Source organism: Sciurus carolinensis, chromosome 2, assembly GCF_902686445.1.
Source record: "Sciurus carolinensis chromosome 2, mSciCar1.2, whole genome shotgun sequence".
Classification (NCBI taxonomy): domain Eukaryota; kingdom Metazoa; phylum Chordata; class Mammalia; order Rodentia; family Sciuridae; genus Sciurus; species Sciurus carolinensis.
In genome coordinates this window covers 76,664,422-76,690,573 of record NC_062214.1, presented here as the reverse complement: position 1 = coordinate 76,690,573, position 26,152 = coordinate 76,664,422, and the positions used below count along the sequence as shown (strand labels likewise).

Here is a 26,152-nt window from a genome sequence, read left to right as displayed (position 1 = left end):
TTGGATACTCAACCACTGAGTTACATCCCCAGTCCTGTTTTGTATTTTATTTAGAGACAGGGTCTCACTGAGTTGCCTAGTGCCTTGCTATTGCTGAGGCTGACTTTGAACTCACAATCCTCCTGTCTCAGCCTCCTGAGCTGCTGGGATTACAGGTGTGCACCACCACGCTTAGCTTCTCACCCATTCTTGATGGTATGAAGGAGCACCCTTGGTCTGGAGTCTATAAATATATCATTTCTCAGACTTTGCGTGATGGTATGGAGGAATATTCTCGTTTCTGCCAGAGTAATGCATTATTCTCTCTCTCTCACATTATATTTTATGTTTTAAAAAATCTTATATAAACTAAAGCTCCAGTGGTACTATTTTAGTATTTTAATAGCTGAATTTTGCTGAGAATGTGTTTGTTTTGTTTTTGTTTTTTCTTTTCCTTAAAGCATTGGATTCGTTTGGAGATTTTCCCCGATGTTCTTGTTCATAGATTAAAAATGATAGTGGATCCTGCTGACAGTAGCTATATGCCTTCCCTGGTTGTGGTGTCAGGTAATGGAATTCATTTCTCAAAATGAAGTATCTTCTATCTTTTCATAAAACTTCTTTGTTTGATTCCTTGACTTTTTCTTTTTCTAGGTGGAAATTCCCTTAATAACCTAATTGAACTGAAGACAATCAATATAAACCCCAGTGACACCACAGTGCCTCTTCTGAATGACTGCACAGAGGTAAGTAGCAGTGGTCCTGCTCCTTTTCAGTGCCTTACAAATGGTAAGGAAGCTGCCTTGGCTATTTGTATACTAGCATTGAGCCCCATTTTTTCCATTCTAACTAAATATGCTTGTTTTAAAACTTAACATTATTTTGGCACCTTCTTTTATACAACTTGAATCTGCTGTTTATCAGATTGGTTTGAAAAGGAAACAAAACAGATTTCATTCTCACTATTTATAGCGTGGTTAAGTGCCCCTGGGAAAAGTCAACAGGCATTCGATTGAGGGTGCTGTTTGCATCCATACTTTTTTGTCGTCATTAGATATATTTTAGTTTTCAGTGGTTTTTCTGACTATGTATGTGACATTGAAATTGCTTTTTTATTGTCATGACCTTTGGTGTCAGGTCCTGAACTTGTCATGTGGTAGCAGTCGTTCAGTTGATAATAAGGTAACTTTCAGAATGAATCCAAATTTATTGTATTTCTTAAAAATTCTGAGAGAATCATTGAGGGCTTTTTTTTTTTTTTTGTAGGTGGACACAATACCTTTATTTTATTTATTTTTATGTGGTTCTGAGACTTGAACTTCACTGCCTCACACATGCGAGGCAAGTGCTCTACTACTGAGCCACAACCCCAGCCCAATTGAAGGCATTTTAAGCAGCCTACATAGAGCTCAGTGAGATTCTCTTCTCTCAAATCCTCCAGTAAATCTTTCCACATAAAATACAAGCACTATTCTAATATATAAAGTGTATTTAAAATAATATCAAATCAAGACAGTTTTCTCTAGTACCTTGTTGTGTGAGGACTAATTTAATTGGTACCGTGATAGTAGATAACAATATTATTTACCCAAAATTTATTATACTTGAGTTTACTTTTAAATGATTAAATGCAGTATATCATTTGTGTGTGTGTGTGTGTGTGTGTGTGTGTGTGTGTGTGTATGTATGCTGGGGATTGAATTTGGGTCTTTGAGAATAGTAGGTAAGTGCTCTCCCACTGTCCCACTGAGTTACACCCCAACTCTACCTTTCCTTCTTGTTTTCTAAGCTTTATTTGAAATTGACAAACAATAATTACATATGTTTATGGAGTACAGTGTGGTGTTTCATTACATGTGAATGTTGTGGGATGATCAAATCAGACTAATTAACATATTCATTTCAAATATTTATCATTTTTTTGTGGTGAAGACATTTAAAATTCTCAAAACTATTTTGAAACATTCAATACTATAGTTACTGTTTACTTTTTTAAAAATTTGTTCTAGTCAGTTATACATGACAGAATGCACTGTTGATACATCATATATAAGTGGAGTATAACTTCTCATTCTTCTGGTTGTACCTGATATAGAATTACATCGGTCGCATGATCATATATGCACAGGGGTAACAATATCCAATTAACCTTACTATTCTTCCTACTCCTATGCCCTCTTTCCTCCCTTTACTTCCCTCTGTCTAATCCAAAGTATCTCTATTTTCCCCATCCCCCCCCCACCCCTTATTGTGAATTAGCATCTCCATATCAGAGAAAACATTTGGTCTTTAGTTCTTTGGGGTTGGCTTATTTCACTTAGTATGATATTCTCCAGCTCCATCTATTTACTAGCAAAATGCCATAATTCTTTAAGGCCAAGTAATATTCCACTGTGTATATATACCACATTTTCATTATCCATTCATCTGTTGAAGGGCACTAGGTTGGTTCCATAGTTTAGCTATTGTGGATTGAGCTGCTGTAAACATTGATGTGGTTGCATCAAGGTAGTATGCTGATTTTAAGTCTTTTAGATATAAACGGAGGAATGGGATAACTGGGTCAAATTGTGATTCCATTCCAGGTTTTCTGAGGAATCTCCTTACTGCTTTTCGTAATGGTTGTACCATTTTGCATTCCCACCAGCAATGTATGTGTGTTCCTTTTTCCCTGCATCCTCACCAACGTTTATTGTTGCTTGTATTCTTGATAATTGCCATTCTGATTGGAGTGAGATGAAATCTTAGTTTTGATTTGCATTTCTCTAATCGCAAGAGATGAACATTTTTTCATATGTTTATTAATTGATTCTATTTATTCTTCTGTGAAGTGTTTGTTCAGTTCCTTAGCCCATTTATTGATTGGGTTATTTGTATTTTTTGGTGTTAAGTTTTTTGAGTTCTTTATATATCCTGGAGATTAATGCTCTACCCGTGGTGCAGGTGGTAAAGATTTTCTCCCATTTTGTAGGCTCTCTCTTCACATTATTGTGAAGAAGCTTTTTAGTTTGATTCCATCCCCTTTATTGATTCTTGATTTGACTTCTTGAGCCTTAGGAGTCTTGTTAAGATAGTCAGTTCCTAAACTGACATGGTGGAGATTTGGGCCTAGTTTCTTTTATTAGGCACAGGGTCTCTGTTCTAGGGCTTAAGTCCTTGATCTACTTTGAGTTTTGTGCAGGGTGAGAGATAGGGGTCTAATTTCATTTTATTACATATATCCCAGTACTATTTGTTGAAGAGGCTATCTTTTCTCCAGTGTATACTTTTGGCGCCTTTGTCCAGAATGAAATTGTATTTTTGTGGGTTTGTCTCTATGTTTTCTGTACCATTGCTCTACATGTCTGTTTTGGTGCCAATACCATGCCATTTTGTTACTATAGCTCTGTAGTGTAATTTAAGTCTCCTGCTTCACTTCTCTTGCTGAGTAATGCTTTAGCTATTCTGGGTCTCTTATTTTTCTAAATCAATTTCATTATTGCCTTCTCTGTTTCTATGAAGAATGTCAATGGGATTTTAATAGGAATTGCATTAAATCTCTATAATGCTTTTGGTAGTATGACCATTTTGAAAATGTTAATTCTGCCTATCTAAGAGCATGGGAGATCTTTCCATCTTCTAAGGTCTTCAATTTCTTTGTTTAGTGTTTGGTAGTTGTCATTATAGAGGATTTTGACCTCTTTTGTTAGATTGATTCCCAAATATTTTATTTTATTTTTTGAGGCTGTTGTGAATGGTAGTTTTCCTAATTTCTCTTTCAGTGGATTCATCACTGATATGTAAAAATGCATTTGACTTACGGGTGTTGATTTTATCTCCTGCTACTTCGCTGAAATCATTTATTAGTTCCAGAAGTTTTCTGGTGGAATTTTTTGAGTCTTCTAAATACAGAATCATGTCATCAGCAAATAGTGATAGTTTGAGTTCTTCTTTTCCTGTTCATATCCCTTTAATTTCTTTCTTCTAATTGCTCTGGCTGGAGGAGGTTCTAGGTCTATATAGAGTAGAAGAGGTGTAAGAGGGCATCCTTTTCTTGTTCTAGTCCTTATAGGAGATGCTTTCAAGTTTTCTCCAATTAGAATGATGTTGGTCTTGGGTTTAGCATAAATAGCTTTTATAATGTTGAGGTATGTTTCTACTATCCCTAGTTTTTCTAGTGTTTTAAACATGAAGGCGTGCTATATTTCATCATTGCCTTTTCTACATCTATTAGATGATCATATGTTGAACCAACCTTGCATCCCTGGTATGCACCCCACTTGATTGTGGTACACTATCATTTTAATATGTTTTTGTATATATTTGCCATAATTTTATTGAGAATTTTTGCATCTATGTTCAACAGGGATATTGGTCTTAAGTTTTCTTTCCTTGACGTGTCTTTTTCTGGTTTTGGTATCAGGGTGATACTAGACTTATAGAATGAGTTTGGAAGGGTTCCCTTCTTTCTAGTTCATGGAATAATTTGAGGAAGATTGGTGTTAATTTTTCATTGAAGGCCTTGTAGAACTCTTCTGAGAATCTGGTCCTGGACTTTTCTTTCTTAGTAGGCTTTTGATAGCATCTTCAATTTCATTACTTGAAATTGATCTGAGGTTTTCTTTAATTTCTTTCTTTAGTGTTCTGTAGTTCTCATTGTAGAGGTCTTTCACCTCTTTTGTGAGATTGATTCCCAAGTATTTTATTTTTTTCGAAGCTATTGTGAATGGGGTAGTTTTCCTAATTTCTCTTTCTGAAGATTCATCGCTTATGTATAGAAATGCCTTAGATTTATGTGCATTGATCTTATACCCCGCTACTTTACTGAATTCACTTATGAGATCTAACAGTTTTCTGGTGGAATTTCCTGGTTCCTCTAAGTCTACAGTCATATCATCAGCAAATAGGGATAGTTTGAGTTCTTCTTTTCCTATTCGTATCCCTTTAATTTCTTTGGTCTGTCTAATTGCTCTGGCTAGAGTTTCAAGGACGATATTGAGTAGAAGTGGTGAAAGAGGGCATCCCTGCCTTGTTCCAGTTTTTAGGGGGAATGCTTTCAGTTTTTCACCATTTAGAATAATATCAGCCATGGGCTTAGCGTAGATGGCCTTTATAATGTTAAGGAATGTTCCCACTATCCCTATTTTTTCTAGTGTTTTGAGCATGAAGGGATGCTGTATTTTATCAAATGCTTTTTCTGCATCTATCGAAATAATCATGTGATTCTTGACTTTAAGTCTATTGATATGGTGAATTACATTTATTGATTTCCTGATGTTGAACCAACCTTGCATCCCTGGGATGAAACCCACTTGATCATGGTGCACTATCTTTTTAATATGTTTTTGTATGCGATTTGCTAAAATTTTGTTGAGAATTTTTGCGTCGATGTTCATTAAGGATATTGGTCTGAAATTTTCTTTCCTCGATGTGTCTCTGTCTGGTTTAGGTATCAGGGTAATATTGGCTTCATAGAATGAGTATGGGAGGGTTCCCTCCTCTTCTATTTTATGGAATACTTTGAGAAGTATTGGAATGAGCTCTTCTTTAAAAGTTTTGTAGAACTCGGCTGAGAACCCATCTGGTCCTGGACTTTTCTTTGTTGGTAGACTTTTGATGACTTCTTCTATTTCATTACTTGAAATTGGTCTATTTAAATTGTGTATGTCCTCCTCGTTCAGTTTAGGCAGTTCATATGTCTCTAGAAACCTGTTGATGTCTTTGAAATTTTCTATTTTGTTGGAGTATATATTTTCAAAATAGCTTCTAATTATGTTTTGTATTTCAGTCGTGTCTGTTGTAATATTTCCTTGTTCATTCTGAATTTTAGTGATTTGGGTTTTCTCTCGTCTTCTCTTGTTAGTGTGGCTAAAGGTTTATCAATTTTGTTTATTTTTTCGAAGAACCAACTATTTATTTTGTCAATTTTTTGTATTGTTTCTTTTGTTTCAATTTCGTTGATTTCAGCTCTGAGTTTGACTATTTCCTGTCTTCTACTACTTTTGGTGTTGGTCTGTTCTTCTTTTTCTAGGGCTTTGAGCTGTAGTGTTAGGTCGTTTATTTTTGAGTTTTACTTCTTTTATTAAATGCGCTCCATGAAATAAATCTTCCTCTAAGTACTGCTTTCATAGTGTCCCAGAGATTTTGATATGATGTTTCTTTGTTCTCGTTTACCTCTAAGAATTTTTTAATTTCCTTCCTAATATCTTTTGTTATCCATTCATCGTATAATAGCATATTGTTTAATCTCCAGGTGTTGGAGTAGTTTCTGTTTTTTACTCTTTCATTTATTTCTAACTTCAATCCATTATGATCTGATAGAATACAAGGTAGTGTCTCTCTCTTCTTGAATTTGCTAACATTAGCTTTGTGGCATAATATATGGTCTATTTTAGAGAAGGATCCATGTGCTGCTGAGAAGAAAGCGTATTCGCTCTTGGTTGGATGGTATATTCTATAAATGTCTGTTCAGTCTAAATTATTGTTTGTGTTATTGAGATCTATGGTTTCTTTGTTCAATTTTTGTTTGGAAGATCTGTCCAGTGATGAGAGAGGCGTGTTAAAATCACCTAGTATTATTGTGTTATGGTCTATTTGGTTTCTAAAATTGAGAAGGATTTGTTTGACATACATGGATGAGCCACTGTTTGGGGCATAGATGTTTATGATTGTTATATCTTGCTGATTTATGCTTCCCTTAAGCAGTATGAAATGTCCTTCTTTATCCCTTCTGACTAACATTGGCTTGAAGTCCACATTATCTGAAATGAGGATGGATACTCCAGCTTTTTTGCTGAGTCCATGTGCATGGTATGTTTTTCCCCATCCTTTCACCTTTAGTCTATGGGTATCTCTTTCTATGAGGTGAGTCTCTTGCAGGCAACATATTGTTGGATCTTTCTTTTTAATCCAATCTGCCAGTCTATGTCTTTTGATTGATGAATTCAGGCCATTAACATTCAGGGTTATTATTGAGATTAAAGAAAACCTCAGAAGATGGAAAGATCTCTCATGTTCTTGGATAGGAAGAATTAATATTGTCAAAATGACCATACTACCAAAAGTGCTATACAGATTCAATGCAATTCCAATTAAAATCCCAATGATGTACCTTACAGAAATAGAGCAAGAAATTATGAAATTCATCTGGAAGAATAAAAAACCCAGAATAGCTAAAGCAAACCTTGGCAGAAAGAGTGAAGCAGGGGGTATCGCAATACCAGATCTTCAACTCTACTACAAAGCAATAGTAACAAAAACGGCATGGTATTGGTACCAAAATAGAAAGGTGGATCAATGGTACAGAATAGAGGACACGGACACAAACCCAAATAAATACAATTTTCTCATATTAGACAAAGGGTCCAAAAATATGCAATGGAGAAAAGATAGCCTCTTCAACAAATGGTGCTGGGAGAATTGGAAATCCATATGCAACAGAATGAAACTAAACCCATATCTCTCACCATGCACGAAACTAAACTCAAAATGGATTAAGGATCTTGGAATCAGACCAGAGACCTTGCATCTTATAGAAGAAAAAGTAGGTCCAGAGCTTCAACATGTCGGCTTTGGACCAGACTTCCTCAACAGGACTCCCATAGCACAAGAAATAAAAGCAAGAATTAATAACTGGGATAGATTCAAACTAAAAAGCTTTCTCTCAGCAAAGGAAACTATCAGCAATGCAAAGAAAGAGCCTACAGAGTGGGAGAAAATCTTTGCCAATCATACTTCAGATAGAGCACTAATCTCCAGAATCTATAAAGAACTCAAAAAACTCTACACCAAGAATGCAAGTAATCCAATCGACAAATGGGCTAAGGAAATGAATAGACACTTCACAGAAGATCTACAAGCAATCAACAAACATATGGAAAAATGTTCAACATCTCTAGTAATAAGAGAAATGCAAATCAAAACCACCCTAAGATTCCATCTTACCCCAATTAGAATGGCAATTATCAAGAACACAAGCAACAACAGGTGTTGGCGAGGATGTGGGGAGAAAGGTACACTCATACATTGCTGGTGGGGCTGCAAATTAGTGCAGTCACTCTGGAAAGCAGTATGGAGACTCCTTAGAAAACTTGGAATGGAACCACCATTTGACCCGGCTATCCCACTCCTTGGCCTATACCCAAAGGACTTAAAATCAGCATATTACAGAGATACAGCCACATCAATGTTCATAGCTGCTCAGTTCACAATAGCCAGATTGTGGAACCAACCTAGATGTCCTTCAATTGATGAATGGATAAAGAAAATGTGGTATATATATATACAATGGAATATTACTCTGCCATAAAGAATGATAAAATTATGGCATTTGCAGGCAAATGGATGAACTGGAGAATAACATGCTAAGTGAGATAAGCCAATCTCAAAAAACCAAAGGAAGAATGATATCGCTAATAGTGAATGAGGACACATAATGGGGGGTGGGAAGAGTTAGTGTTAGGGTTAGAGTTAGGTTTAGGGTGGGGGTCAAGAATGGAGGAAGGAAGGACTGTGTAGAGGGAAAAGAGGGGTGGGAGGGGTGGGGGGAAGGGAAAAAAATAACAGAATGAATCAAACATTACTCTATGTAAATTTATGATTACACAAATGGTATGCCTTTACGCCATGTACAAATAGAGAAACAACATGTATCCCATTTGTGTACAATAATAAAAATAAATAAATAAATAATAAAAAAAATAAAAAAAAAAGAAATTGATATGTCGTGTATGTACTCCTGATTCAATTTGGTTAGGTCATGTATCTCTAAAAGTTTGTCAGTGTCTTCAAGATTTTCTATTGGAGTATAGATTTTCAAAACAGTTTGATTGTCTTCTATATTTTATTAGTGTCTTTTTTGATATTTCCTTTTTCATTTTAGTAATTTGAGTTTTTCTCTTTGTTAATGTGGCTAAGGGTTTAGCAATTTTATCGATTTTTTTTTTCAATGAACTTTTTGTTTCGTCTGTTTTTTCAATTGTTTCTTTTGCTTCAATTTCGTTTAATTGCATCTCTGATTTTAATTATTTTCTTTCTTCTGCCTCTGGTATTGATCTGTTCTTCTTTTTCCAGGACTTTGAGATGTAATGTTCGGTCATTTATTTGTTGACTTTCTTTTTTGTTTTTTAATGGTGCTACGTATCGAACCCAGGGCCTTGTGTTTGCAAGGCAAGCACTCTACCGACTGAGCTATCTCCCCAGCCCTATTTGTTGACTTTCTATTCTTTCAATGAATGAGCTCAGTGCAATGAACTTGTACTAGTACTGACTTGAGCTAGTACTGACTTCATAGTGTCCTAGAGATTTTGACATGTTATGTTGCTATTTTCATTTTAAGTATTTTTTTTAATTTTATCCCTTATTTCTCTGCTATGCATTCATCATTCAGTTGCATATTATTTAGTTGCCAGGTGTTGAAGTAGTTTCTATTTTTTATTTTATCATTGATTTCTAGTTTCATTCCATTATGATCTGATAGAATACAGGGTATTATTTCTATATTTTTGTGTTTGTTAAGAGTTGCTTTGTGGCCTAAGACATTGTCTGTTTTAGAAAAGGATCTGTGTGCTGCTGAGAAGAAAGTATATTTGCTTGTTGATGGATAAAATATTCTATATTTGTCTGTTAAGTCAAAATTATTGATTGTATTATTTAGTTCTATAGCTTCTTTGTTTAGTTTTTGTTTGAGCATCTATCCAATGGTGAGAGAGGTGTGTTAAAGTCACCCAGTATTATTGTGTTGTGGTCTATTTGATTCTTGAAATTGAGAAGGGTTTGTTTGATGTACATAGGTGCTCCATTGTTTGGTGCATAAATATTTACAATTGTTATGTCTTGTTAATGTATAATTCCTTTAAGCAGTATGAAATGTCCTTCTTTGTCCCTTCTGATTAACTTTGACTTGAAGTCTACTTTATCTGATATGAGGATAGAAACCCCTGCTTGTTTATGTGGTCCCTGTGGGTCATGTTTTTTCCCACCCTTTCACCTTCAGTCTATGGATGTCTTAGGCTATGAAATGAGTTTCTTGCAGATAGCATATTGTTGGGTCTTGTTTTTTAATTGAATCTGCCAGCCTGTGTCTTCGATTGATGAGTCTAGGCCATTAACTTTCAAGGTTCTTATTGAGATAATGATTTGTATTGCTGGTCATTTTTGTTTATTTCTGGTTTTCATTTGAGTTGGTTTCTTTTTGGTTGACTACTCCTTTAGTGTAGTTCCTCCTTTGCTGGTTTTCACTTTTTTTTTTTCTTTTTTCATTTCATCTTCATGAAATATTTTATTGAGAATGTTCTGTAGTACAGGTTTTCTACTTGTGAATTCTTTTAACTTTTTTATCATGAAAGGTTTTTATTTCATCTTCAAATCTGAAGCTTAATTTGCTGGATATAGAATTCTTGATTGGCATCCATTTTCTTTCAGAGCTTTGTATATATTATTTAAGGACTTCCTAGCTTTTAGAGTCTGTTGAGAAATCAACTGAGATCCAAATTGGTTTTCCCCATATGTAATGTGATATTTTTTTCTCCCAGCCTTTAAAATTCTATCCTTATTCTGTATGTTAGGCATTTTCATAATAATGTGCCTTGGTGTGGGTCTGTTGTAATTTGGTATATTGGGGGCCCTCTAAGCCTCTTGTATTTGATTTTCCATTTCATCCTTTAGGTTTGGGAAATTTTGTGATGTTATTTCATTGAAAAGATTGTGCATTCCTTTGGTTTGTATCTCCACATCTTCATCTATCCTGGTAAATCTTAAATTTTGTCTTTTCATGTTGTCCCATAATTCTTGGAAGTTCTTTATGTTCATGGTTTCTTAACATCTTCTCTCCATGATCAACTTTATTCTCATTATTTTATATTTTGTCTTCATTGCCTAAAGTTTTGTCTTCCAAGTGGTCTAGTCTGTTGGTGATATTTTCCATTGAATTTTTAATTTGGTTTCCTGATTCCTTCATTTTGAGTAGTTAGTCTTAATTTCTTTTCAGAATCTGTATTTCTTTATTGAAGTGATCTCTCATCTCCTGAATTTTATCTCTGATTTCACATCTTACATCATCCTTTTTGTCACAGATCAGTTTAATTATGTATATTCTAAATCCCCTCTCTGACATTTCTTCTACTGTATTGTCAGTGGATTCTATTATTGGAGTATCTTGCTTTCTTTCGGGTTCCCTTGTTTTTTCCTGTTGTTTGTATGTCTGCCCATCTTGCGTGTGAATCTGAGGCAGTACAGTTTCTACCCTATAGACTTATAGTTCTTCTCAAGGTTTCCAGTACCTTGCCTTTAAGGGGGAGACAAGTAACAACAGTCCCCAATGCAAACAATATACAACCTTAAACCAAATAGCTCTTAATAAGATGTCTACAGTTTTGTCACAATAAGCAGAAATGATATGTTCATTTATTGTCCACAATATAAACAGTTTAGTTTGCAAAAGGGTTTACAATTTTAAATGGTGGACAGAGAGAACATAAATGGTGTAGGATGTGATGTTTATGAGGAAAGAGGAGAGAAAATAGAAGTAAAAAATTATAGGAAGAGTGAAAGAGGAATTAATAGAGGTTGGCTTGTTGAAAAGCTGCCCACAGAGCCCCCAGGGAAGTGACCTCTCTATTCCTCCACACTGAAGATTCCCTAGTTACTGTTTATTCTTGAATGTCATTGAACTATTTTGTGACATACTGATTAATTACAATTAAAATCGTTGTTAATAGATAAGTAGGAAAATTATAAAAATGGAACTAATGAAAACACATACTTGTAATCCCAGCAATTCAGGAGGTGGAGGCAGGAGAATTGTAATTTTGATGCCAAGATGGTGGGCCATTTAGTGAGACCTTGCCTCAAAAATTAAAAAGTGCTGGGGATATATTGTTTAGTGGTAGAGTGCCTCTGGGTTCATTCCCCAGTACCATAAGAAGACAAAAAGGAAAAAAAAAAAAAAAAATGGAGTTTTTCTGAGAAAAGATAATACTGAATTGTAGTGCATTTTAGTGTTCACTTATTTCGAGGTAACTGAGGGCAGTTATTAGTCTTAGGTATTTTTGTGTTTTAATGAAATCATTACAGTTAATTAAATCAATAACTGAGATCGTCATTTATAAAAGGAGTATTTAGTCTAAGAAATTTTTAATTCAGAACAGTTTATTCTGTAATTTTTGTAAGTACAGAATAGTGTATATCATGTACATGAGAATAGGAAGCATTGTGTGTAAATGAAAAACTCATGACCTACCCTGTATCCCACAACCAACTAAAATAGACCATTCCTTTGGAACTACTAGACTTTTTTGTGTGTGTGTTCTCTTTTGGTGCATTGCAAATATGCATGTTAGTGGGATTCATTATGTCATATGAGCTACTAGACTCTTTAGCATAGCCTTTCCTATGTTAATGGCTTGTTAAGGGAATTTTCTAACATATAAAAGAAAGTGTACCAAAACCTTCCTGAGCCCATCACCTGGTTTCAACATTGAAAGTGTCAATACATTTTGCCAGTTGTGTGTCATTGTTTTCTTCCCTCCTCCTTTCCCTTCAGCAAGTACTGTATGACCTTATTTCAGTAGCACTTACTTCAGTATTCATCTCTAACAAGAACTTAAAAAACAAAAAAAAATTGTAGTACACTTATTATACCCAATAATTTTTCTTTAACCTCATGTAATATCTAAACAGTGTTCTGATTTTCCTAATTATCCTGTGAATGTCCTTTAAAGTCATTTTGTGTGACTCTTCATTCAAACAGTGTCTGTAGTTTGCACCACATTTAAGTCTTTTTTAAAATTTTTTTTAGATGTTAACAGACTTATTTTTATTATTTATGTGCAGTGCTGAGAATTGAACCCAGTGCCTCACACATGCTAGGCTAGCGCTCTACCACTGAACCACAATGCCAGTCCCACTACATTTAAGTCTTAATTCTTTTATTTTTTTCCTTACTAAAGAAGAAAAAAAAATAAAGTCACCTTTTCCCTGCAGCATTGTTCATATTTTTTATTTGGCTTTTGTATCCTGGTGGTGATGTTCAACCTGTATTTCCTGTGAAATAGATAGATCTTGAGGTTTGATCAGGTGCAGTTTAGGGAATCAAAAGTAATTGTTAGTGTTATGTGCTTCCTGGTACATCACTTTGTTCACATGTAATACAGGGATAGGGGATTTTTGTCTATGCCATGATAGAAATGGAGCTTGCCACTATAGGGTGCAGGGATAGGACAAACACATGAATTTTAACAATCAAATGGCCAAGACATAACAGAGGGAGTTTGAATCTTGTTTGTTTATATTCTGAATTGAACAAGCCAATAACAAAATGACATTTGTAAAGCAATCAGAAAAGTTTGATCACTGTAGCATATTACACAATATAGGCATTATTGTTTGAGCTGTGGTAATAATAATGTGGATTTTTTTTTTTTTTTTTTTTTTTTTTTTTTTTTTTGGTAGTGCTGGGGATTGAACCCAGGGCTTTGTATATGTGAGGCAGGCACTCTACCAGCTGAGCTATAACCCCAGCCCTGGATATGGTTTTTTAAAAGTCCTTAATTTAGTAATACATACTGAAGTTTTAAAATAGCACAATGCCCGGAATTTCCTTATACTAATCCATATATGAGCAAGATTGGTCATATATATGTTGATAATTGTTGAACTAGGTGATGGGTCATGGAGTTCTTTGTACTATTTTCTCTAATTGGGTATATTCAAATATTTTTGTTATGTTTTAAAAATTATGAAGTTTCCATGACTACCTGACATTTAATCTCTGCATACTTAACACATTTTGATTCAAGAAAGCTCCAGGAGAGGAGGATTTGTCATTCAGTAAGCCTATCAGCCTATTTAATTTTAGTAAGAAAACTAGTCTAAGCCTCAAGCAGACACATTTGATGAATTAATAACTTCTTTTGAAGACAAATGCTATTCAGATTTGTTAGTTCCAGAACTTAAGTAAAAGATCCTAACATTCCATGTCTCAAATGTCCTGTTCTTTAGCAAAAAAATTCTAATGTGTTTGAGCCTAAAATTATAGCTCATTGTTTTCTTGTCTAGTATCACAGGTATATTGAAATTGCAATAAAGCAATGTAGGAGCTCAGGGATTGACTGTAAAATTCATGGCCTCATCCTCCTGGGACGGATCCGTGCAGAGGAGGAGGATTTGGCTGCAGTTCCTTTCTTAGCTTCAGATAATGAAGAGGAAGAAGATGACAAAGGCAACAGTGGAAGGTGGGAGCTGTTTGTTACTGTTGCTCACTTATCTTCTGCCTCATTCCAGAATTCTGACTCTCAAAAGTAAATATTGAATTAGAGTATATTTCATAAGGAGAGTGGTCTTATGCCCATAAGAATGTTTGGAAAGTTTTAGTTTTCAAAAGTTATAATATGACTTTTAAAGAAAATATTTAATGTAGAAATACTTCATATTTAGAAAAAATACCTTTGAAAGACTGAAATAAAGATGTTGATTTTTCTACCTGAAATATTACTGTTTCTAGTTTGGTATACTATCTTTTATATTTGTTTCAAAACAAAAAGGTTTTATTTTTTTCCAAAACGTATTTTCCTACAGAAATGTTATGGTATAATTTATAGCTTTTTCTGTTAAGTGTTTGATCATTGCCTTTAAAAATTATTTTTATTATGGTAAAATATACATAACATATAATTGAACATTAAAAATTTTAAACATGCAGTTCAGTGGCACCAAGTACATTTGTACTGTTGGAATGTTTAGCTATCATTACCAGCCATCTCTGGAATATCTGTATCACTCGTCTCCTGTATATCATTTTGGAGAAAAGTATTTCATCTTATGACTATGTTCTCATTTACTCAGTTCCTCTCTTTGAATGATAAATGTGGAGATGACTGTTACTGTGTTCATCCATTTAACATGTTATCTGTGGAACACCTACCGTGGTCCAGTCCTGTGGTGTACATGCAGAATAAAATCAGACAAACTCACTTCAGGGGCTGTGCTCAGGGGCAGGAAGGCAGCCTTATGAGTCTGCAGTGTGGAGTCTTGTCCTCAGACCATACTTACAGGGAAGAGTCAGTGTTATCAAAGCAGAATGGGTGGGCAAGGGTGCTCCTAGTATGAGGAATAACCTGTGCCAGGTGAAATCAATGTCTGCCATTCGTGCAGTGGCTGCTTTAGGCTCCATTTACCATGCCAGCAGCAAACAATGCAGGTAATCACAGTCCTTATAAGTTGTGTTTTCCTAGATAAATTGGTACAAATGAAATTGTTAAGTCAAAGGATATGCAAAATAAACTGCTATGTTTTCAACATTTTCAAATGTTCTTGGGTTGCTAATGTGACCAGAGCCTTCTGCAAATGTCCTTTTGTCCATAATGAGATATAGGAGCTCTGCCCGCGCTGCTGTTAAGCACATGCTTTTAGTCATGGACAGCAACAACTGGGGTAATAAGTCAGGTCATCCTAGGGATATGTGATCTTGGCTTTGAAGTCTGTCCTGTATTTTCTTTTTTTTATTTTAATGTCAAAAACTTTTATTGATGTTGAATAACCTTTTATATTTCTATCATGTTCTATTTCAAAACCTTTGCTTGTAAATTGAAAAAAAAATTAGTATATATACTGTACTGCCTTATCTAGAATATATGTTAGGCTTTACATTGTATCTGTTTACATTAATTAAATTTTAAAGGCATTTTTAATTTAATAGCTACTAAAATGAATTGGACAAATAAAATTAATATATGTTTTGTATATGCGAAATAACCATGAAGTTTTAGGCTTTACTCATTGATCAGATTTTTACATGATTGAACATATTAACAAAAGAAATCTATATATTTGAATATAATAGTGTTTTTCCTATAAGGTATCATTAATTAACTGATAACTTCCAGTTTAATCAGAAGTTTAGGCCACAAGACTGGCACCCAGATATCCCCAACAACCATGTGTAGCAGACCTCGTTCTGACTGGTTGATATTTACATGCTACCAGTCATTAACCACCCAGAATATCACTCATGGTTTCCCATCTGTATTTCTGACTGAAAATGTTTTATAAGATATTTTAATACCTTATATATCAGCATGCTCTCCTGTGCCTGGTATCAGATGAAAGAGTTTTCATACATTTTATTTCCAAACCATAAAATTTTGAGCCCTTAAAATAAATATATCAGGATATAACATTAAAAAAAAAAAAACTTAACCTATCTAAAACCATTTGATCCTTTTCATCTTAGTTTATAAGAACAGAACAAAGCCAAATGTGAAGGCAAACTCCTAGACACAAAAGAAGCAGTTCCTTAGCACTGACATCAAACTAAAACAATCTAATAATGTGTAGTAAGCACTTCCTGACTTCATCAGGTTCAAGAATGAGAGTGTTTTGGCCTCTGTTGATTAAGCTTCTAACATAAAGTGGAAGGAGTAATCCATCCAAGAAAAAGAGTAGTTGGGGACCTCCCACCCAGCTGGCCAGTGTTGTGGGCAGAGGGAGTAAAGGAAGAAGGTAGCATTTTGCCACAGAACATGTGCTTGTGTTAGAATACCTCTAAGATCAAACAACCACATTTGTTTTATTTTTTCTTTTGGAAACAGACCAAAAAGATGTCAAGGTTTAGGGAAATTGCCACAAGGTCATTCCCAGTGATGGCTTTTAGAGACATTTCGCTAGTATTTCTATGTGTTCTGGTGAAAGGTGGAAATTGTTCTGTGTCAGAACAGTTTTTATGTTCAACTTGGTATTTAAGAAGAAAGAGATTCATAGTGTATCATGGAAAGATCTCTATCAAAAATAACTGAAATTAATTGTGGTGAAACTTCTGTAGATATTTGAGATTTTATTGTATTAAAACAAAATCTTGAATTTCTGACAGTAACCAGAAAACTTTGATTGATTGAGGTTGTTCTTCTTTTTATTTTTTAAATGTTTTATGTTGAATAACCTATTTCTGTGTTTTCCTTTGGATAGCCTTATTAGAAAGAAGGCTGCAGGGCTGGAATCGGCAGCTACAATAAGAACCAAAGTGTTCGTGTGGGGACTGAATGACAAGGACCAGCTGGGCGGGCTCAAGGGTTCTAAGGTATCTCTCCCTGGGCTGACATTTTGTATCACCTACAACTCCATGACTCCTGAGGAGGAAGCTTGCCAATGCCTTTGTCTTGAGAGGCTTGGCAGTGGCCAACCTCTTTTGAAGTTTTTAATAATAGTCTGTATTTGTGAGCCGTGTGCCCTGGGCATCCCCCGCTTCCCCCAACAGGCCTTGTGCATGTTAGGCAAGCGCTCTACCACTGAGGTATATCCCCAGGTACTAAGATGGGCAAGATGTGGTATCTGCTCTTTGGGCACTTGGTACTTGAGGTACTACAGTGTGAAATAGCCTTTGTAGGGAAGAAAATGCTTTTGCAGAGAAACAAAACATAGGTGCATGTACACATGTATACTAGTTAGCTTTGAAGGGCTTGTTGTGGGGAGAAAGACTTTCATGTTCTCATTTATCTTGTTAATAAGTTTGTAACCATGGGAAAGCTGTGCCACAGCTTCTGTGTTTCTAATGTGTACTTAATCCCATAAGTAGTTGGATGAAGGATTAATTTATAAAGTATTATAAGTTGTTTAGGAGAAAAAGAGCAGATTTTTAAAAAAAGAGTAGATGTAATAAATGATGTATTTGAACTAGAGTTGAATTCAGTATACCTTTCATTTTTCAGCATCTCTTGTGTGAAGAGCCTTCAAATCAAATTTCTTAGGATTTCAGTTTAGATGGTTTTCTCTGTGATTAATAAATTTATTTCCTTTTATTGTTAAATGGGGCATCAATCACCTGTCCTAAGTCTCCTTATTATACCTGCATTGTAAAGAAACTCAGAAAGTTAGAATTCATTTATCTGGAACCCCTCCTTTCTAGGGCCAACTGAGCTTCATCTTTATTTGAATAACCTTGAATTACATTTATGTTTTACGACCCTCTGACCCCAATTTTGCAAGTGGGCAGTGACAGTAAACTCTGACAGTAAACTAACTGTGCTAGTGCAGGGCTGTCTAGTAGTTCCTGAGGCGTGCCGGCTGTTGGAAGCTGGGATCCTGCTTGCTGTCACACATGGAGTTTTCCTTTGAAGGGCCCAGAGGGTTCCAAGATTGTGTTGGAAATCCTTACTTCCACTGCAGTAGTGACTTCGTGACAATTTCTGAGGTGTGGAATAGTAAAGGGTTTCTTAGACAAAGGGCACCAAGAATTTTAAGTTAAATCACACCCCTCTACAATGGCAAATATACACTTATAATTTCTTAGAGGCTTCAGTGTCAGAATCAAAGAGAATGAACAGGACAAGGCTTGAAATCAAATACAGTTTACCAGTGGTTTGTTTTTATCTTTGCATTATGGGTATTTATTTTTCACTTTTATTATGAGAATGTTCATAATAAAAGTGTGACCAGGTAAAAAGATTAGTCTTGAGCCCGCATGTTCCTATTACCAATTTCAAGAGTAATAAACAACTGGCTACATTTTTTTAACTATCCATTCCCCTAATCTGATTTATTTTGAAATACATCTCAGTGTATCCTTTCATCCTTAAATTACTTCAGTGTGTATCTCTAAGAGGGGAAGAGCTCCTGGAGTTAAAGTAGCCATACAAATTAACAGTAATTCTGATATCATCTAGTAAGATCACTTAAAATTTTTAAAGTACAAATATAATTATCCTTTTTTTTCTTTTGCTTTTAAAAAATAAACCTATTTTAGATAAAGGTACCTTCGTTTTCTGAGACTCTGTCTGCTTTGAATGTGGTACAGGTGGCTGGTGGTTCTAAAAGTTTATTTGCAGGTATGATTATTCTAATATATAAAAATTTATAAATTGCACTTAGCGTGCATGTGCCCACATGCACAAATTTTGTATTGTGAAAAGTGAGTCTTCTCTTGGCTCTTGTTCCTTGCAGTAACTGTGGAAGGGAAGGTGTACGCTTGTGGAGAAGCTACAAATGGCCGACTGGGACTGGGCATGTCTAGTGGGACAGTTCCCATCCCACGGCAGATCACGGCCCTCAGCAGCTATGTGGTCAAGAAGGTGGCAGTTCACTCAGGTACATATCTGGCATTAGCACTCGCATGCAGAGTAAGCCTGTACTCCTATTCTGCAAATAAAAAAGACCCTTAAATAATTTTCCCTAAGGTTTTCTTGCATTCTTTTTCAAGTCTTTAATTAATCGGAATAAAAATTGGATAGTGTAAATCTCTGGGTGCTCTAGAATTAATCTATCAGTGCTAAATGCTAAATGAGATTTTTTTGTTTTGTTTTGTTTTGAGACCAGCATTGTTGGCATTTTAGATGTGTGGCTGTACCCCTCAAAGGATGGGTTGTTTGATCTTGGCGCTTCGGGCTTGGGCCCATATATCTATGATGCCATAAAGTTCTGTGCTTAAATATGTGTTATTTTTCTGGGGAAAGAGTCTGTGACTCATCATATTTCCAAGTGTTTATGAACCCCACTGCTAGGAAAGATTATTTAAAAAATATATCATTATTCAATTTAGAGTACCTTTATTGAATATTATTTTGAAGCTGTGTGCAAGGCCTTTGAGAAATGGAACTGAGTTGGTTACAAAGCTCAGTTTATGCTTTTATTGGATGGGGTTAGATGTAAACCTGTATAACAGGAAATGCAAATGATAATGGCTTAAGCAAGACAAAATTTTACTTTTCTCCTCTGTAAAATTATAGAGGTAGGGTCTGGGTCCATTCATATGTTCTTTGTGTCCGCAAGGAGTGTTGACTCTCCCTATCTGCCTCTGTGGGAAGTTGACCCTGCTGCTTTAACCTTCAATTCCTAGACCCAGGCATCACCAGATGGCCTATCCTCTAGCCCACAGAACCCTTTTTTTAGTTTTCTGTGGACATTGAAGGCTGGGAAATTTGCTTGTTAGTTCAGCACATTGTAGCACCTGATAATGTGGGGATTCTATAGGTAAGGGAAAGGAGAGAATGAGTGCTGGGGTCAAGAAGCCCCACCTATCACACTGTCCTTAGGGCCCAGGAGCTGGCAGTGCATCAGGCGTGTAACCAGAGGTTGTGTATATAATCCTGAGGGTGGGGTGTGTGGACTGGGAGAGTATTCCATGTTGTAGAAAAAAACTGCTATGCTTTTGGAACAGTGAGTATAATATTAACCTTACTTAAAATTGATGGTACTTCTGCTTAAATAACTTCACCAATGGTGCATCGTTCAAAAGCTTAAATTGCTACCATATTTGGCAATTCGTCTAATCACCAATATACTTATTTCATTGTCTTCCACCTAAATTTTGATCTTTTGTATATTGAACATAACTGAAGCCCATTAACAATCAGCATTATTTTGCTGTTTCTTTGCAAGTATAAAACTTTTTTAGAGTTAAAATTTGTGGTTTACTTAAAGTTCTCTTAATTTGCATATATGCTACCCAGAAAGCCTTCATAACTAAAGTGTTGATCCTGTTTACTCCTTTATTCAGTGTATATTCATTGAGTATATGCTATACACCAAGTGAATTGGGTAGTTATGCTGTGATCTTTTGTACATTGCACTTTGGCAACCTGTGTGCATGTCAATGTTGCAGGTGGACGGCATGCCACAGCCTTAACTGTTGATGGGAAGGTGTTCTCATGGGGTGAAGGTGATGATGGGAAACTTGGACACTTCAGCAGAATGTAAGAATGTTTTCTTCAGTCTTACTTGTTAATCAGAAACTGTTACTGATAATAATAGTGGGTACCTTTAAATAGTTGTTTTGCATAGGACAGGTTGTTTATGGCCCTAGATCTTTAATTTTTTTTTAAAAAACATGGATGAATGTGGTTTGGTTTCGCATACTGTTTTAAGGCTTGATAGTTAAGTTGGTTTGAAGATCTTGTGTTGACTAAAGGTGGATCAATGTAGATTATCTTCCTACCCCACCGCCCCCCCCCCCCCCCTTTGAGAAAGGATGAATTGATTGTAGGGAGTGTAATTTGATTTCGTTTTAGGAACTGTGACAAACCAAGACTGATAGAGGCCCTGAAAACCAAGCGCATCCGGGACATTGCCTGTGGGAGCTCACACAGTGCGGCCCTCACATCCAGTGGGGAGCTGTATACCTGGGGCCTCGGGGAGTATGGCCGGTTGGGACATGGAGATAATACGACACAGTTGAAGCCCAAAATGGTGATTATACACATTTTTGTTGCTTACAGAAAGCTTACTACCTGATGATTTTAAATGCAGATAAGCCTTAAGTCTAGGAAAGTTCATAAAGATGTGCATTATTGACTTTTGGTCTGTGGGAAAAATTTCTCTTGCTTTGTCAGTGTCTCTTGATTGATTCTGTCTTTAAATTTGTAATTGAGTAGGTAAAAGTCCTCCTTGGTCACAGAGTAATCCAGGTTGCGTGTGGAAGTAGAGATGCACAAACCCTGGCTCTCACTGATGAAGGTGAGCACTTGTTGTGGTCTTAAGATTTGGGGTGGTAGGAATGTAATGAAGTGCTGGCCTTAAGTAATATTTTTTAAACCTAGGTTTGGTATTTTCCTGGGGTGATGGTGACTTTGGAAAATTGGGCCGGGGAGGAAGTGAAGGCTGTAACATTCCCCAGAACATCGAGAGACTAAATGGCCAGGGGGTGTGCCAAATTGAGTGTGGAGCTCAGTTCTCCTTGGCTCTCACCAAGTCAGGAGTGGTGTGGACATGGTATGTATACTACCTCACTGCTACCAACATTTCTTTGCTTTTTGAGATATGTGTGGGGAGCCTCAGCCTCACACCAGGCCCACCTTGGATGCTTGTGAAATGTCATTGTCTTACTCATCTAGGCATCTTTGTTTTTTGATTTGTATTGAGTTAGGATTAATGGTAATATTACAAGAAGAAGTTTCCTGTTATAAATGGGTCATTTTGAAAAGAATGCTAGGGAAATTTTAGCCTAGTTGCCTTTCCTGTTCAGGTGAGATTTATATAAAGCATTTTTTCTACTTTCTTATTATACCAAAAGCCCAATAATAAAATGAGAGCAAAATAGACATTTGCATCCTTTAGTTCTGGAAAATTTTATGTGTGATTCTTGCAAAAGCTTAATTTTGTTAAAGTGCAATATAGTGGTGCCCAGACAAATCTTGGAACCTGTGTTGGGCCCTAGTGCTAATCATGACCAGTAGCAGCTTGAAAAAAGCATATATCAGATAGATCTTTGGAAGGAATTTCAGGGTTATGTCTGCTTTTCTGTCTCTTTATATGAAAGTCAACAATAGTAACTTAAATATTATAAAACATTTTACATTCTTAAGGATTTAGCTAACAGAATTAATTTTGAATTCATGGAGTATGATTTTAGAATGTAAGTTCTACATATGCTATGTGTGTGATATTTTCGTCAAGCTATCTTCAAAAGACTGAGCATTTTCTTGTGCAGCATTGTGAGACTGTAATTATATATTAAAACTCAAACTGTTGGCCTCTCCTCAGGGGGAAGGGCGATTACTTCAGGCTGGGCCATGGCTCTGATGTGCATGTGCGGAAGCCGCAGGTGGTGGAAGGGCTAAGAGGGAAGAAGATCGTGCATGTGGCCGTTGGGGCCCTGCACTGCCTGGCGGTCACAGACTCAGGGCAGGTAAGGCTGTAGGTGGCCTATGTGTTGCTGTCCTCCTGAAGTGGTGGTCATGACAGCACTTATCTTGTGAGAACAGTTTGGAGTGGGGAACTTGGAAAAGAGTCATTCCATTCTGAAATCCACATGGGAGTTATCCTTGAAGGTGCTCCTACTGCTAAGGTATTAGCAATATTTTACTTTAGAAAGTTGATAGTTAATGGAGGAGATACATACGACATCTTAGAAATAAATAAAGTTAATACTTGATAAGAATTATTTATTCTGCTCCTTTCAGAAATACATGCCCTGACTGGCTCAGGGATGCCATATTTTAAAATACATTTATGAAAACAAAATTACTATACTTTTTAAAAATAAAAAGTAAATTTTATGATTAGGTAAAGTCAAGAAGCTAATTACTTGAAAAATGAGTATATTGTTTTTGATCTTGGCAAAATAAAGGAAAAAATAAGTTACTGTCTGTAGTTGACAAGAGGATTCCCTGTTCTATAACAAAGTAAAATGAATAAATTGATTTGATTAATATTAAATTAACATGCATTTTTACGTTAATAAGCATTTTTATGATTAAATTTTTCTTAGTTGAAGTCCACATATGCCATTTTATAAGACTGTACCATGGCATATACTTTAAACATTTTCAAGTAAATTTTAAGAAAATTGTCTGACATGTTGAAAACTGTAAGTTTTTTTTTTTTTTTTTTAAATCTAAACAGGTTTATGCTTGGGGTGACAATGACCATGGCCAACAGGGCAATGGCACAACTACAGTTAATAGAAAGCCCACACTTGTACAAGGTTTAGAAGGTCAGAAGATCACGCGAGTGGCTTGTGGGTCATCGCACAGTGTGGCATGGACAACTGTGGATGTGGCCACACCCTCTGTCCATGAGCCTGTCCTCTTCCAGACTGCAAGAGACCCTTTAGGTGCTTCCTATTTAGGTAACACATTTTTGTATCTTTGTCGTCCTTCTCTAGGCCGCAGCAACATTATAGATTCCTGTATTAGTTCTGACACATTGGAGGTTGTAGTGCTGTGTTAACTGCATTATGAACCCGAAGGCACAAAATCTTATGTGATTTATGCATGCCAGAATGAAAAATGTAGAAGATAATTCTTGGGTTTATAATCAGGGCAACTCCAACAGTGCTGTGCAAACAGAAGATTCTTAAATATAGGGAGATATAGGCAGTGTCCTGGGCTGCTTTGTGTTTATTAATAGTTTTATTCAGGTACAGATGATATACAGTAAACTGTTTCTGTTTAAAATATACATTTTTTTCTCCACTTTTTTTTTATTGTTGCATTATTGTTGTATATGTGGTGAGATTTGTTCTTATATATTAGTGCATACACAGAGTATAACAATTTGGCCAGTATAATTCCCCAGCACTTTAAAGTGTACATTTGATCAGCTTTGAAATATGTATGCACTTGTGAAAATGTCAGCACAAAGATAATGAGCATACACACTAATCCCCCAGTGTTTCTGTCATTTCACAGATTCTCCCTTCCGCTCTTAATTCCTCTCCCTGTCCCCCATAACCATTGACTTGCTGTCCATCTTTAAGATCAATTTGCATTTCTTAGAATTTTGTATTATTTAAATCTTACCACATATACTCTTTTTTATCTTGAATTTCTCACTAATTATAATGTGATGATTAATTTTGGGTATCAACCTGATTGCATTGAGGGATGCTTAGAGAATTGGTAAAGCAGCTGGGCACAGTGACCCTGACCTATAATCCCATCAACTCAGGTGACTGATGTCAGAGGATTACAAATTTGAGGCTAGATTTAGCAATTTAAACCCTGAGAAACTTAATGAGACCTTGTCTCAATTAAAAAAAAAAAATAATTAAGGACTAGGGCTGTAAATGCACCAGGGGTAAAACTCTCCTGCGTTTAATCCCAGTTTAAAAAAAAAAAAGGCAGCAATAGAATTGGTAGAGCATACTTCTGAGTGTCTATGAGGATATTTCCAGAAAGATTGGCTGTGGGTCAGTGAACTGAGTAGGAAGACTCATCCTGAATGTGAGTTGTACCATTCAGTAGGCTGGGGGCCCAGATGGAATGAAAAAGTGGAAAAGGGGGAAGTGGACTCTCTGACTTGAGCTCTTCCTTCCAAGTGGGTGTGTTTACCTGCTGCTGCTGCTGGTGAACATCAGACTCCAGATTCTTCAACTTTTGAACCAGGGCTCGTATCAGTGTTTGGTCTCAGGTGTTGGGGATGGGATTGAACTGGGGTTGCATATTTCTCTTTCTTAATTTGAGGCTTCCAGTTTCTTGGACCACTTAACTACTGGCTCTCCTGGCTCTCCAGCCTGTGGATGGCCTTTGTAGGACTTTCAATCTGTGATCTGGGGAGCCAATCTAATAAGCCCTCTTATAATTTTTTGTATGTTATAGAAAATATCTAAGTATAGCATAAAATATCTAAGCATGCATTTTTTCTTTTTTTGTTGGTTCTCTGTGGAGAATCCTACCTAATACACTTAATTATTTTGAGACTCATTATGTTGTATGTATCTATAGTTCATTTTTTATTGTTTTATAGTATCATTTATGAGTATAGTTTGTTATTCATTCACTTATTGACAGATATTTGGTTGTTTCCAGGTTTTGACTACACAAATAAAGTTGCTAATAGGCATTCACGTATAGGTTTTTATATGGACAAACACTTGCATTTCTCTGGGTAAATTCCTAGGAGAAGAATGGTTGGATCATATGGTAGGTGTGTGTTTAACTTCTTAAGTTAGTTGTTTTGTAAAGTGGTTGTTTCAGCGCCACATTTTTACCAACACTTAATAGCTTGATCTTTAATTTTAGTCATTCTAATAAGCATGTAGTGGTATCTCATTTTGATTTTAATCTCCATTTTTCTAGTGACTAATGGTGTTGAACAAGTGCTTATATACTGTTCCGGTATCTTTCTTGGTACAGGCCTGTTTAAATCTTATGCCCATATTTAAAATTAGTTTGGCTGTTTTTTTTTTTTTTTTTTTTTTACCAAATTCAAGAGTTCTCTGTATATTTCAAATATAAGTCATTGTCAAATATATGACTTGCAAATATTTTTCCCATTATAGTTTGTCTTTTAATTCTCTTCCCGGTTGAAAGTAAATTGATTAATTAATTTAGAGACAGGATCTTACTGGCTTTGAACTCCTGGGAATCCCCTCTACCTCAGCCTCACTCAGTCTCAAGAATAGCTGGAAATTATAGGAATGTGCGCCCCTGACCCCCCTGCATTGCTCTTGAATTTTAAAGAGCAAAAGTTTTAATTTTGATCAAGTTCAGTTTATCCATTTTTTCTTTTATGAGTATATTTTAGGTATCATGTCTAAAAACCTTCGCCTAACTCAAGATCATAAAAGTTCTCTTTCTGTGTTTGCTTATGGAAGTTTGATAGTATTAGATAGGTCTGTGCTCGATTTTGAACTAAATTTTATATATAATGTGAGGTTTGGATTGAATTATTATTATTTGCATATATGGATATGTAGTTGTTTCAGTTGCATTTTTGAAAATCTGTCCTTTGCCTACTGAATTATCTTTGTGCCTTTCCCAGAAAATTG

At 35.7% G+C, this 26,152-nt stretch overlaps 1 protein-coding gene across 1 annotated transcript in view; it reads left to right on the top strand.

Moving 5' to 3' along the window:
- The window catches only part of Herc2 (HECT and RLD domain containing E3 ubiquitin protein ligase 2), a 207,278-nt gene that overhangs the window by 127,691 nt on the left and 53,435 nt on the right, over nucleotides 1-26,152 (top strand). The window contains 12 exon segments of the mRNA XM_047538401.1: nucleotides 441-546; nucleotides 634-725; nucleotides 14,014-14,189; nucleotides 16,918-17,029; nucleotides 18,692-18,773; nucleotides 18,889-19,032; nucleotides 20,546-20,636; nucleotides 20,952-21,129; nucleotides 21,315-21,396; nucleotides 21,480-21,651; nucleotides 22,423-22,567; nucleotides 23,284-23,509. Of these exon segments, the coding sequence (XP_047394357.1) occupies nucleotides 441-546; nucleotides 634-725; nucleotides 14,014-14,189; nucleotides 16,918-17,029; nucleotides 18,692-18,773; nucleotides 18,889-19,032; nucleotides 20,546-20,636; nucleotides 20,952-21,129; nucleotides 21,315-21,396; nucleotides 21,480-21,651; nucleotides 22,423-22,567; nucleotides 23,284-23,509 (1,606 nt within the window).